The sequence below is a fragment of the Amphibalanus amphitrite genome, unplaced genomic scaffold (assembly GCF_019059575.1).
Source record: "Amphibalanus amphitrite isolate SeventyFive unplaced genomic scaffold, NRLGWU_Aamphi_draft 000392F_arrow, whole genome shotgun sequence".
NCBI classification, from domain to species: Eukaryota; Metazoa; Arthropoda; class Thecostraca; order Balanomorpha; family Balanidae; genus Amphibalanus; species Amphibalanus amphitrite.
In genome coordinates this window covers 451,760-466,005 of record NW_024881886.1, presented here as the reverse complement: position 1 = coordinate 466,005, position 14,246 = coordinate 451,760, and the positions used below count along the sequence as shown (strand labels likewise).

At 56.4% G+C, this 14,246-nt stretch overlaps 1 protein-coding gene across 4 annotated transcripts in view; it reads right to left on the bottom strand.

Annotated features, from left to right (window-relative positions):
• Positions 1-313: 313 nt before the first annotated feature.
• Positions 314-14,246, bottom strand: part of LOC122390351 (zinc finger protein castor homolog 1-like) — a 68,627-nt gene continuing 54,694 nt past the window's right edge. Inside the window, exons 8-21 of one of the 4 annotated variants that reach the window (XM_043383226.1) lie at positions 9,063-9,279; positions 8,368-8,552; positions 7,882-7,986; positions 7,037-7,220; positions 6,209-6,810; positions 5,805-5,975; positions 4,950-5,185; positions 4,573-4,718; positions 4,071-4,307; positions 3,546-3,929; positions 3,213-3,347; positions 2,766-2,973; positions 2,248-2,471; positions 314-2,063 (exon numbers count right to left, since the gene is read on the bottom strand). In XM_043383226.1, coding sequence (XP_043239161.1) covers positions 1,792-2,063; positions 2,248-2,471; positions 2,766-2,973; positions 3,213-3,347; positions 3,546-3,929; positions 4,071-4,307; positions 4,573-4,718; positions 4,950-5,185; positions 5,805-5,975; positions 6,209-6,810; positions 7,037-7,220; positions 7,882-7,986; positions 8,368-8,552; positions 9,063-9,279 — 3,306 coding nt within the window. In that variant the 3' untranslated portion in view covers positions 314-1,791. The remainder of the gene's footprint in view (positions 2,064-2,247; positions 2,472-2,765; positions 2,974-3,212; positions 3,348-3,545; positions 3,930-4,070; positions 4,308-4,572; positions 4,719-4,949; positions 5,186-5,804; positions 5,976-6,208; positions 6,811-7,036; positions 7,221-7,881; positions 7,987-8,367; positions 8,553-9,062; positions 9,280-14,246) is intronic. The other 3 variants (XM_043383227.1, XM_043383228.1, XM_043383229.1) reach the window with 3 other exon arrangements.

The window sequence follows — 14,246 nt, the reverse complement described above, 5'->3', positions numbered from 1 at the left end:
GTTCGGTACCCTCAGGGTATCTCAGCCCTCAGGCATATCTCAACTAGTGTGTAAACAAAAAATGAGTCCGATTTGACTTGTTCGCTAACGGCCAGAGGCCAAGTTGTGATCACGCCAAAATGTTGATAATTTTTACTTTGACCTAACCTGTGACGTCATCGGTGACATGGAGGTCAATGAAATAAGGTTTCGCAGTTCGCTGGACAGTTTGTTCAAGTTTCGGAGCCAAACCACGCTCGATGCCAAACCACGTCCATCGGACTGGTCATCCGACGCGAGATCCAATTACAACCGACCGAACCACCAACACAGCTTCTGTACCGAGAGCGTGTATTGAGGCCACACGCCGACACCTTCACTGCGGGCGGCCGCACTGCCCTGTCCTATCACCTCACACCCACACGCACACACCCCATCACAGAAGCCGGGGCGACCGCCGCCGGGCCAAGCACGAGTTAATTAGAGACCACTGCCGGGTCTGTCGTCTCGCGATAGCGCGCGTGCTGCACAGAATGCCACTCTCGGCGCCCCGAGATATCGGCCGGCCACGGAGACGCGCTGTCCCGACGCGCTATGTACAAACGGTCCATCGTCGGGCCGGTGACGGGTTCGGAGGCACGCGCCGCGTGCTGACGCCGGAAGGCCACACGGTAAGCCACTGGGATCTGAGGGCGCCCAGCGCCGGCTCGAGTTCTGGACTCGCGACGGCGCTGCGGTACATGGTATGGCACGACAATTTTGACACACGCGTTCCTCGTATATAGGCACTTGGATTCACGATCTGGTGCTCTGTGCGGCAGGAGAAGGCACTGGGTTGACGCTTGAATATGTACACTTGCGTGCAGTAAGCACGCTCACACTCATTCATACACATATTGTACAGGCACGTAAATACACATACGCATAACATGCTGGCAAAGACTCAAAAGAGGCTGAACCCCAGCCTAGATGGCCACCCAGTCCGGCCGCAAGACGAGCATTTACATGTCAACGGTCGCATACACTGGCATACAGAATGTGGCGGGATCCGCCCTGTTCAAGAGGCTCGCTCGCACGCGCTGGTCGGCGGCCGGCGCCTGGGTTGACGGCAGGCGAGGAGCGAGACCTCGTCAGGCCAACACGTTGCCACTGTGTTTGTCGGCGATATGACTGGCTGTCTGGCTATTGCCGCCCTGCTATCTGAGAAGGCACTGAGTATTGTTACTCCTACTGCAAGTCCTGGCGAGAGCCCCTGTTAGTAAACCCAGCTTCTAGCCAGCACTAGCTAGATAAACGCAATGAACACGACGCCAGGCGAACAATAAAATAAATATTGACATTCTACCTATTGCAACGAAATTATTATAATAATAATGATAACAACTTAGCCTACGTTTGGCACCGTGAGTAGTCGGCTAGGGGGAGGCTTCGGAGCTTACCACTACATTTGTTTTTACCCTACAACCGGGTGTACTGCAACATAATACTGCACAGCAGAGGAGCTGTGCGCTCGCTCTTCACGAAGCGACACTCAATACATTGTTCTGTCATCGTCAAGCAGCCTACGAAGCTTCATACAGTCAACACAACGAAAAAAGAAGAGCATCATGGAAAGATCCAGACCAAAGGCAGCTCGGATACAGTGCACACGCGAACACGATGACGCCCTGAAACGCCACCAGCAGGTCACTAGCAAGAGAGTAAGGCAATTCTGGCCTCGTGCAGGAGCGTCACGAGCACCACGTCCCTGGCGCACCTCTAATATCAGTCTACAAGTTCGGGCGGCCGCCACCGTGGCGCCACCGGCTCCGATCATTCCATGTGTCGGTACTTGTGGGCCGACATCTGGCTCAGCCCGAGCACCGAGTACTGGCACTTGACGCAGTGATAGTGAGTCTGCTTCCCGTTGTGGTTGCACGTTTCGATCTTGCAGCTCTGGCTGGGCGTGAACTTCTCGAAGCCGGCCTGGGTGATGGAGTCGAGCTTGGTGTGCTGTCGCCGATGGGCCACCACCTTGTTCGTGTCTGTGCAGACAAACTCGCACTTGAGGCAGTGGAAGTGGGACGCCTTGTTCTGGCGCTGGTCTGGAAGACGAGAAAGAGCAGCCAACGGTCAGTAAACATAATAGGCTATTTATCATGGACGTAACTTGATCAATCCTGCAATGTAAGCAAAGTTGGGCCTAGCCGCTTATGTCGTCTTCAACAGGTAGCACGGGAAGTTGTTATTTAGTCCGCACTGTCTCATTATGTTCTCGCCTCAACTCACCGAGAGTGTTCGTGTAGATGCAGGCGTCCCTGCCACAGGGGATGTTGGCGCGGTACTGGACGAAGTCGCCGCCCATCAGCGTGTCCAGCCGCTCGTGGCGAGCCGTGTGCTGCACGAAGCGTGTCTTGTCGCAGAAGCTGTAGCCGCAGTCCTTCCGTATGCAGTGGAAGTGCGTCTGATGCTCTCGGTAGCCACAGTGCGGGTACTTGCAGTCTTCGTTGAACCTGAGAAAGGAGAGAGGGACGTCTGAAGGAACGATAGGGTAGATGTACGTTCGATATTCTACTGTCAGCTTTTTTTTGTTCATTTGCATATGCTTACGCAAGAATCTAATATACAAATTCTGGTAATAGAATGTTCTCTATTGCTGAGCATTAGTTCGGTCAGTGGAGTTCAAAAACTAATTTGGAAATGGGCAAATAAGCTTTCTTCAGAAGTACGTTGATAGAAAAGACGCGATCATGCTGCGGTGGGAAATGAGAAGACGACAGAAAAGGTAAAAAACGTATGGAGCGTACTCTTTGTTGTACCTGAATCTGATATAGCCGTCAGGCACTGGCTCGTCTTTCAGGATGCGCATGTTGCGCGGCTTCTTGACTTCGGGCCGGTGCCCATCACCGGGACCGTCTCCGGAGAGGCGCTTCCGCGACAGCAGCGCCGGATCAAACATGGCCGCGCTCATCGGCAGAGGGAATCCGCCATTTTGTGGTGGCATCATCGGGAACCCTGTCAGATGGAGGCACAAGTCAGATTGGGCGATCGTGTTGTCAGACGCCAATGCAATGGTATGACTTTCGCAGAATGAACTTAACGAGCTGGCGCTATGAAATATGGATGTTGTTCATCTGACAGCGGCGGGCTGTTTCGTCATCCTTGTTTTGCTACATCAAAAACAGCATACTGAAAGGCGGATCTGATCGTTCTCTGGCCAACATACGACGTCTGCTGCCGACCCGCCCACTGACCTGCCAGCGCCGGATGCAGGGCCGGCCTCAGCAGGAATCCTTCAGGTGAGCCCAAGAAAGACGCGTGCGCGAACGGATGGAACGGCAGCATCGGGTGCCGAGGCATCTCCGGGACGACCTCGGCGCCGGGAATGTCTGCGAAAAGAAACATTATATTGTCAGCAATTGTCTTGGCGTATCTGCGACATGGAGTATCATTTGTTTTATTTGCAATATAATTGTTGTGCATAATTACTCCATGGCAGTTATTCCGTATGGTGCTTAGCCCCATGGTTAGCAGTTAACACCCTCCGAATCCCTAATGCAGTACATTCTGCGAGACAGGGCACTCACTTCTGCGCTGTTCCCGCTCTTGCTCTTCCTGTTGCTGTTGCTGTTGCTGTTGCTGCTGTTTCTGCTGCTCTTCCGCACGCTGCTCCTGTTGCTGCTGCTGCTGCTGCTGGTGCGATCCGATTCCCCCGATGCCGATACCGGCGGCCGTTTGCGGCGACTGCCAGCCCTCAGCGTGCCGCTCCAGGTGCGGGTGCAGCCGCTCTGCCTCACTGAAGGCCTGGTTGCACAGCTCGCAGTGGTAGTGCTCACGCCGCTTCAGCTTGCAGAAGGGCCGGCCGCACGGCTGCTCCTCCTGGAAGTGACTGAAGCTCTCGGCGACGCTGGGCGCTGTGGGACGTTTCAGCGTGGCCGGCGACTGCAGCAGTCGTGACATTAGGTCCGTGCCTGCCGTAGAAGGGTGGAAGTCAGTGTGTGAGCGGAGACGAGAAGACTGGGAAATCAATAAGCATATCATGACATCGTTAGTAATGGCTCATGTGAAACTCTTCCGGCTAAGAACATCGAGACGAGTGTAACCGTGCTCACCTGGATGCTGAGTCACGGCTGGGAGCGGCGCTGAGGTAGCCGGATCAGACCGCTCTCCCTGGGCCTGCAGTTCGGTGGGCGAGCGGCTACGCCGGGGACTGGCGGCACCCAGCGTCGGAGGAGAGCGCTGACGCTGCTCCGTCAGGCGCGAGTGCAGCACCAGACCTTGGGGCATGTCGGGCGTGGCAAACGCCGACAGCGGGTAGTAGGTACCGGCCGCCTTCACGATCGGAGAACCTGTTCGTAAGAGAGGGAGACGTATGTCACTACACAAAGAAATGCCTGGCTTAGATAAAACAAGTCTCGGAGTATGAAAACACTTGAAAAAATATTGGTTATTTATCCCACACCTAGGTTTCATTAATTTTTTTTGGCACAATTGTTTTGTAGCCGCGTGCCTTTTCTGAAAGTGCAACATCAGCACAAGACATACGTCTTGTCCTGATAACTCGTTATTTCGCCCTCTGCATAAAACCATCATACACTGGTCTCCGGTGCTGACCTGTCTGTCCGTTGGAGGTCGGCGGCGGCGAGCCGGTGGCCTGCTGCGAGCGGTGGAGCTTGTCATGCTCCGCCATAGCCAGGTAACGAACGAATGAGTGTCCACAGCCGGGCCTTGTGCAGTGGAAGTGACGGTTCACCTTGTTGCTGTAAGATCGGGCGAAGGGGACGGAGGTTAGGCAACGGACTTGATTTTAGTGGTGCGAAGACGCTGATGAAACCAAAACAAACATGTCAAGAACAATGCATCTTTGGCATGTTTAATGTATGTAAGCTAAGCTATGTCACTGCATCTCAATAACTCGTGAAAGTTTGTTTTCCATGGTGATGCTCCTTACACCGATCACTCAGTAAACGAAGGCAGATCGGTTTGCCTACCTCAGACAGCCTGCCATCTTGCAGTCGACATCTCTGTTGAAGAAGACAAAGCCCTCCAGGATGTCGACGTTGTCATGGAAGTCGCGGGCATGGCTGGTCAGATCCTCCGTGTCGCTACTGGCGAAGAAGCAGCGGGGATGAGCGCAGTGGTAGTGCCTCCGGCCGGCCTGGGCGCAGTCGGCGTCCGTGCACGTGGCACCCTCGCGGTATTCCCGGAAACCCTCCGTCGGGTCGGCCTGCAACAGGGAGAGAAAGAAAGCCATGAGTGCTGCGACGAGGCAGAATAGCTCAACATGAATATTGTGAAGCAAACTGGGTGTACCATTATCTAGAAGAACTACGAAGTCGTGGGCGTGGAGCGTGGGTGTGGCGGTGAGTGATGGGAGTAGGGCTGATGCTGGTGTCGTGACTTTTGGTCGATTGTCAGATTGCTGTCGGAAGTGAGTGGTTTCAGTCTTGACAGGTCTTATCGATATCAGAACATTTACTTGATGGGTTGAAGTGCAACGGGATTGTATAGAGCAAACGAGACACGCTTGACCTAATCTCAAATAGTGTCAGTCCATGAGTAGGGTCCGGCTCACCGGGGTTGAATGAGTTACCATTGACATATCCAACCCAATCACTAGCAGATGCCGATCTCTGCAGCTGAGGACGTTAGACAATAGCTGACAGCAGCCTGTCACAGACGCTGTCGGGCCGACATATGTCTCTCCTTGTCTGATCGATATCGGCGCGAAACTGTGTGTTTATGCACCAGCTCATCACGATGCCCTCGATCGACTGTCGAGCTGCAGCGCTATGATTATTATCGTTGGATCGCCGAGTGTCTGCCGCGACGGCCGGCCCACCCACCTCGTGTTTCACGACTGGTCTCGGCGGGTCGCTGTCAGCCGCCGAGACGGCCGGCGACGTCCCAGGGAGGTCAGCGCTGCGCGCCGCCAGCAGCGGCTTGGGCAGCTTGAAGGAGCCGAACATACCCGGAGGCATGTGGCCGCGGAAGGCGTCCGCACCGGGCATCGGCACCTGTGGGCGGAAGGAATTAACCTTAGACTTTGTTCAGGGAAGATCGTCATGGGCGACTTAACAACGGAACGGAAGATATCATCACTGTCATGAATTGCCTATTGTTATCGTAGCTGAGCAAGACCATACCCATGGAAACTTAGAAGCATTGGCCTGAGAAAAAAAAGTCGGGTGTAGCAATATAGAAGTAAGCGTAAACGCCTCCCACAAATTCATCGTCTCCCATGCCTCACCTCGAACGGAGCAGACACCTTGGCAGCCTGGGCGGCCGCTGCGGCGGCGGCAGCGGCGGCTCGCCGCTTCTGGATCTCCGGAGAGATGTACGGCAGGAGCGGCGGCACCGGTGGCGGTCCCGACGATTCCTTCGACGCCGCCAGTCGTCGCGAGTAGTCGTGCATCTTGTAGTGGTCAAGCCGGCGGAACGGCTTGTCGCTGCGCAGGATGACCTCCGTGCAGCCCTCCCAGTTGCAGTGGTAGTGGCGCTCCTTGCCGCGGTAGAGACAGTGCGGCTGGCACGGACACGGGTCCTCCGTCTCCGCCACCTCCTCGTAGTAGGTGGCCGTCACGTGCTGCTGCTGCTCGTGGTTCCGCGCGTGGTCGCGCGCGCTGTCGCGGCTCTGGAAGAGCACGCCGCACTCGGGCTGGCTGCAGTGGTAGTGCGCCGTGCCTGAGAACTCGCAGCCGGTCACGGCGCAGGTGGCGCCATCTGTCAGCTCCAGGACGAAGCGCTGCATCAGCTCAGCCTCCGGCAGGCGCGGTAGCTCACTCGGGTGGGAGGGCTTCATGTCCTGTGGCGCCAGTGGCTCCAGCGCGAAACTGGACGGCGTTAGCATGCCTGCGAAAAAGAAAAAGATGAACTTCCTTAGATATGTCCAGGTGGATTGAAGGAGGTTGGTTAATTCTGCTTCATCTGTACCTGATTTGTTTTTGCGATCAGCAATGCATCCTAAGTGCATTGCATGCGCACATTTATGAGGCAGTTACATGTCTCCCGTTGCGATTTAACTATCCCGGGTTGGCTACATTGTAGATATCCCACTTCATCTCAGAGCACTGCTCACCTGGGAAGAGAGCTCCGAGCCGGCCGTACGGACTGGCCTTCAGGGCGTCGGAGGGGCTGGCGGGCAGCGGCGACTGCACGCTGCCGGGGCTGGTGCTGGGGCTCGGCTGGTTCAGCGGCGCCATCGAGCCCGGCACCGACACCGACGGCGAGACCGTGCGCGAGAGAGCCGCCGCCAGGGGGAACTGCAAACCGACGACGTGGAGCGGTCAGCGATTTGTAGGCAGGGCTGATTACTTATAATCTACTTAGCTGGCTAGTGGCTAACCGGAAGGGCCCTGACATGCTACAGGTGTGTCATAACGAGGGACATTAACCACTCACACCTGCCACCTGGTGCTCATTATGCGTACTGAGATGTGACCATAGATGACGCTGGCGGCGTTACCTTAGCGGGCGTCAGCTCGACAAAAGGCGTTCCTGGAATCCTTGCACGGCCGTGAAGCATTACACCATCTGAATGCATGACGGCCACTTCTTTGTGTCTGATATCTCGGCATCAGCGTTATGAATGCATCTAGCACGTTGTGCAATCACGTGCCAGAGTTCGAGCCAGGCGCCGCACAAAGGCAGGCGGACCAATTGACCACCATTCAGAGCCGTGCTAGCTCTCCGTCCTCCCTATTCAGGAGTCTGTGCCAGCCCGGTTGGGTCATTTAGAAATATTTCCTGTGTGATCCACTACTCACAAGCATTCATCCATATGAACCGCCCACTCTGGCCCCATGTTCAGTGTGATTGGGTGGGATCAGGTCCGTGCTCTTCCCATTAGATCCCGTCCCGTGCCGTTCCGGCGGGCCTCCCCGTGCCAGGCCCCGTCTGCCCCCGGAGAGGAGCGGTACACACCTGTTCACCGAAGGCGCCGTCGCGTGGCAGGCTCTGCGACAGCCGGTAGTTCCGGTAGGCCATCTCGCTGTCCTGACGCTCGTGCTTGCGCTGAAAATGAGACATCTGAATATCGGTATTAAACATCCTTGACAAGGCAATCAGTCTCGCACACCGCATATTTTTGCATAAACACTCGGAAATAATGACCCAGCCAAGAACCAGACAGCTCAAGGCCAAGTCTTCTATACACAATCAAAAGCAGTGGTTCATACATGTGCACAGCCTAAAAATCGCTAGATTTAGTTGCTGAAAGATAAGTGAACACTGATTACAACTTGTTATCATGAGGATCGCCAGGAGAGGTTTCAAAACTGACACTTGTGCCTAGCTTTCAAATCTGAACTCAAATATCTTCCGAACCCATCGACTTCTCAAGCAGCCTGTCAGGCCGTCCCCTCCTCAGTACAGAAGGCCGGAGGTGCTGTGTCGTGGCGCAGTACGTACCTTATGCGAGTACAGTTGTCCCGAGGAGTGCAGAACGTAGCTGCAGCCGGGACGGATGCAGTGGATGTGATTGCACACCTTGCTGAACCGACAGTTCTCAAACGGACAGTGCTCGTGCTTGATGTACTTTTTGAAGCCGTCTTTGTTGAGCTGTTCGTCCTTAATGTGGTACGTTTTGTGTTTCTCTGCAATCGCCATAGGGCACACGGCAGTCAGAAAACGGACGTGGGTTTTCAGCGAGCGAGCGCGGGGGTCGCGATAGGTACTCTGGACTGAATTAATGGTGGCCCCATCAGATCCTCTGTCAGAGGCCACCCTTCAACGACATCGGAGCGACGATCCCGCGCAGATGAGACTCGGATCTCCATAAAACAGCGGGATCGCGACGGGTACCATGTCTAATGTCACGCTCCGTTTATGCAGGATGTGGTCCACTTTTACAAAAACGCCCGACCGAATGCATCTGATGCCCTTGTTCGCTGTGGCCGGCCATGAGTGCAGACATGCTCCGTTCTGAGAGTTACAGGGGTCCGACAGCGGACGGCGACGGCCGATCGCATATTTGCGCTATTTACGTACACCCCAATCACGATTACCGCGAACCAATTCTGCTGCACGGCCGACACCGAACATGATGAATTTCAATACGGGTGTCATCAGCCTACCAGCAAACAGGCACGCGCGGCGCGACTCACCCATATCAGCCTTGTTCTTGAAGGTGAAACTGCAGCCGGGTCGTTTGCAGTGGAAGTGGGTGGTGCGCTGGCCCTGGTAGCTGCACATCTCGACGCCGCAATCCTCGCTGGCGCGGAACCGCTGGAAGCCCTCCTGCTGGATGGCCGAGTCCTTGCGGTGGTAGTTAGCGTGCATCTGGACGTCCGAGGTCGAGATGTAGACCTTGTCGCAGCCCTCCTGAAATGGTCAGTGGATGTTAGGAGTTAGGACACACAGTCGTAGAAGATACGCAGTTGTAGTCATCTGACAGTGGTGAAAGGGACGCGCGGCGCCAGTGACTACTGACTGGTTGTCACATTTGACTGATAATGTCGCAGTTTGTTGGCATTGGAGACGCATGTCCTTCTCATGAGCGAGTAAAATATCTCAGGTGAAGTGGCCGATCGCTTATAACCGCTGAGAGTTTCTAGAAAAGTCCGTTCCGTCTGCAATCGTGGTCCTGGGTAACAGCGATGGCCAAAAGTGCAGCACATGAGCACACCTCATGTTTTATATGAATATTAATATTTTGATAAACAGTTTGTGCAGTTAATGATGTAGCACATCGTTTCAGCCGTCCGCAGTAATGAACGCTGGACTAGTTCAAAGAGCTGCTGCACCATTTTAGGCTCCCATCATTGATCTGCTGACCAAAGCACTTCTACCCTAATCTTAATGCATTCCAGCCAGCCTGGCCTCACGCCCCCTGCTGAGCTCTCGTCTCGCCGTGTGCCACCTCCTCCCGATCTCGGGATCGCTCCACCCCGGCGCCACCCTGTTCTGCACGTTCGGCGAGAGGCGCGCGGTGCTGGCGTCATCGTCCATCGCGAGACCGGCGAGCTCCTGCAGCCTTCACGGCGCGGATTAAACCATAAACCACCGCCGGTTAGCGCTGCATCTGCAACAGACGCCCGGCCGGCGCGCTCGCTCGGATTCCGACGCCTGTCCGGCCCGACGGCACGCCTCGCGCGCCACTCATATGCAGACGAGGCGCGGTGCGCGTTCGGGGGAGCGGGGTTCCCACAGCATCGCGCTGGCACCCGACTGGCACCCTGACGGCGACCGGTCAGTCCAAGTGTCACTGGACGGTGTCCCGTAAGACGCTTATGTCCGCTTTACATGTGACTAAAAATGCATTATGCATAGCATCACGATATGCAGGCATGAATGATGGGCGGACGGGCTACTTAAAAATACATGCCGATATAACACGGCGCACGCTGACAGTGTAATACAACACACGCGGCACGACTGGCGTTTTCGGCAGCGCGGCGAGCCAGGCGTCGAGCTCTGCACTGACGCGGCACATGTATGATTCCGTCCGTTTGGCCGCCGCTGGGCGGGTGACGGGCGAATTTTACCGCGCGTTACGCACAATTGAGTCCCATTGAGGCGACCATGTCGTGCTGCAGCCGCGACATGTCTGCAACGGACCCGGCGTCGTCCGGCCGGCCCACCCAGGCGCCGGTGGCACACAGGCGCGCGCCGCCCCGGCCGTCACGGTGCCCGCGCGTCTGCCACACGCCGTCACGGCCTGTCGCATGACGTCACGGTTCGTCACGGTGTGACGCGCTCAGATCAGCTGACGGGGTGTATGTGTGACGCGGTGCAGCGGCGGCGGACCCCGCCCGGCCCCACCCCGTTCCCTTCAGTCACCGGATGATCTCAGCCCCTCAGCTGCGATGTTCAGCAGGCCAAGTCTGAGTGGCTGAAGCAGCCTGGCTCCGTCGCGCCCCGTCTTGTCTGGCCAGAGCCACTCCCTCTCTGCAGGCAGTGTCCATCCCCGGCATCATCTCAGATGAAGACACGAGTTGATCCGACCGACCTGCGCCAACAAAACGCCGCACTAGTCTTAGCCAGCGATAAATCGCGCCGCGATCGCCGCAGAAAGCGGCCACGTCGTGAGTGCCGCGCGGGCGGCGCTAATTACAGCGGTTGGCGCTCATACGTCGCGAGCGCGGCTCGTTGGCCGCTCGTTCGGCTCCGCCCTGACGAGCGGCAGAACGAGCTGGACGTCCGGCCGCCGCGGGGCCGGCGCGAGGCTGGTAGAGTACGCCGGAGTGGGGGTGTTCTGTTCGCGATTTTTCCGTTCGCGTCGGGCACATCGAGAAGTGTGCTATGCGGCCTCAAGTTGAAGGTCACGGTGGAATTAGCTTTCAGCGTGAAATCGGGTAAATAAATGATCAATGGATTGGTCGAATCGAGCCGATTTCAGGTTCATTGGGGTTGACGGTGTTGCAAGGAGAGCTGAAGAGGCAGGTTAGGGTGCTGGTGATCGGAGGGGCGTTCGGGTGCAGTGGTGATTTTCGACGACTGGTGGAGTCAGCGCCCTCGAATCAGCCACCATACATGCTTGTCGTGAGCGCATTGCGATCGCTGCAGTGCCGTGACCACGCCGCGCTTTTACTATACCTTGTCATGAGTATGCCTCTCCCGCCTAGATCGTACCCTCCTTGCGGCGCAGACAGTGGCAGCTGTTTTGGGACGACGAACGCGATGCTCGTGAAGGGCGTAACCAACATACGAGGTGTTGTATAATCCACCGCCCGGGGACAGAAGGGGCGGACAGACTGGGCGGGCGACGCGATTCCGGAATCAATTTCGGCCGTTGCCGGTGTGTTTATGGTCGGCGGCTGCGCGAGGCACTGCTCGGCCACTCGGTGGCCCGTCGGCGGGCTCTGCACGCCCCGCGGTCGCGTTTTAATGGGTTACTCGCCGGCAGCGTGTTGACGTGGTAGCAGTTGGGCAGAATGGATGACAGACACAGTGATTGAGCCTCGCCATACAGTGCTTATAAACAGAAATAGGCCGTGCCGTGTCGGCCCGTCGGCCGTCGGACCTCCCCAGTGCGGTTGGCTCGGTGTCAACACGCCGGTGGCGGCAGAGGTCGGCTGCAGCGCGACCGACGCGGCCCCTCTCCGCTTCCCCGGAAGGCGCGCCGCTCCGTTTATTGTTGCTCGTCGATGATGGATCGGGCGGCCGGCGGAAAACGGTACCGTCCGTCCTTGTCCCGTTCAGACGTCCGTTTTGTCCCGTCTGTCCGTCTGTCCATCTGTCCGTCCGTACGTCTGACCATGGCCAGTTCGTCAGGATCGGTCGCTCAACTTGCAATGATCTGGATGACCTCATGGGCGTCCCTCATTTAGGAGGCCGCCGAGCGCGCCGCTCGCGCCGATATCGGGAACAGTGGTCCGTTGAGCGCCCTCCCGTCCTGGGCCCCGGTTGCAGCGCATTACAGAAACATGGCGACAGACGCCGGCCACGTGACATTCTTTAATCGGACAAAGCGGCTGGCTCTGCCACCACGCTGCAGATAGTGTCTGTCCGCTTTATCGAGTGCTTACGCTAAAACCCTCCTGTGATGGTTTACAGAATAAAAAGCAAACCATGACGGCCGGTGTCAGATAAGTAAAATACTGAACTGTTTATGGGTCTTGTCGCACAGTGACGTCAGCTCGAAGACGATAATTTATTGGGTAATTTACGGCTCGAGACCGCCAATCGGCTTTCTCCACTGGCTGGCGATGCAAGCAACTGATAATTCAGCCGATTTAGAGCGAAATTTGCATGCCCTCTGCAGGATTCTGACCTTTGTTGCACAAGGACCGGTCATCATATTAATAACCGGAAAGGGCAGACAACGGCCATTTATATGCATCAATGGACTCTGGTTCATGTTTTCGTGGATTTATGGAGCGAAACAATGCAATAGGAGAATCACATTTGAAAGCCCGCGGGGTTGCTATGGTCCGAGGCGGCGGGATAGCGCTGCAGCGAGTAATGAGGCTCGCGAAGGCCGGGCGACGGCGCCGCTCGCTTCAGATGAAGTCGTCACACTACGGGACAGCATGTCAAACGCTGTGTCGCGTCCGCCGCCGCCCGGCGCGACCGGCAATGGGAGGCATCCCCATCGCGCCGCCGATCTTCGCATTAGAGATAACTCATGTCGCCGGGCCATATTTAGAAAGCAGCGATCACAGCGTCGCGACTGTATTCAGAACATCATGAAAACAGCCCACGACGAATTTTCAGCGGGCCGAGATGGCATTGGGCATAATCGAATCGGGTGGCAGCAAACATCAAATGTGAGGCGATGCGAGATGCTGATCATGGATGCCCGTCTAGCGAGGCTGCATCGTCCCTGACGCCGCTTTACATCAGACATCCTGGATGCAGATTTCGCATCATAGTTACACCGAGGCGAGGCGACACATTGATGTCGGATTGTCACCTGTCACTGCGAACGCCGTGTCTGAAGGGTCCCATAGGCTTTTCATGACTGTCAGACCATGCCGACATGCAGCGCATACCGTTCGATGTGTGATCTCCGAGAAGGCGTTCTGTGAACTATGGAGACCGGCTGAATAAAAACCGCGCTATGAGCTGAAACATTTTTGGAACGTACAGCATCCAGGTGACTGCATTTATTGGGCGTTCTTGACCCTATTTTCAATCCGATGTAAGCTTTTTGGTGCTTTATTTTCCCACGAGGGCTATAACAGTTAACACAAAAAAATCGGCTTAATCGTGTCAGAAGTTGTTGAACTCTCCGAGCTCCACGAACGATAAGTTCGTTATGCATTCATATTAAGTGCGCCCCATACATGTAAGCATTCACAGAGCCCGTCTCAGCATTAGTTAACTTGCAACAGCCGTGTTCTGTCCGGCCTCCCGGTGGGCACATCTATTACGCCAATATCCGGTCGTGAGCGTCATACCAAGCACCCGGAGGTTCATTATCGCCCGGCCACTCCCTGTTCTGGTCGGAGCGGGCGGGGCACCCCTGCCCCGGCCCCTGCTCCGACACCTGGCCCGTGGACGGTACCCCTAGCAGTCCTTCGGGAGGGAGTACGAACTGAGGGGCGTCGTGGATTCGGGGGCGTCACCGGCGCCGAACGCCGCCCCCTCTCGGGCGCTCACCGGAGGCCATCGAGAGTGTCGTTAATGTGTTTACCGCGTCGGTGGTGACATTTGGAGCGCTGCAGCGGTGCCGTGACGCCGCCGGCACCGTCGCCGCTTTGAAGAATCACGTTAGTTCGCGGAATGCGCCCTCGGGCACCGTATAAGGACACCGCCGGCGGCGCCGGGCGCCGAGGGGCGCCGCTGACGGTCGCGCGAGATGATGGTAGTGAAATGAGGTGAAGTAGGACATACATGGCCGACAG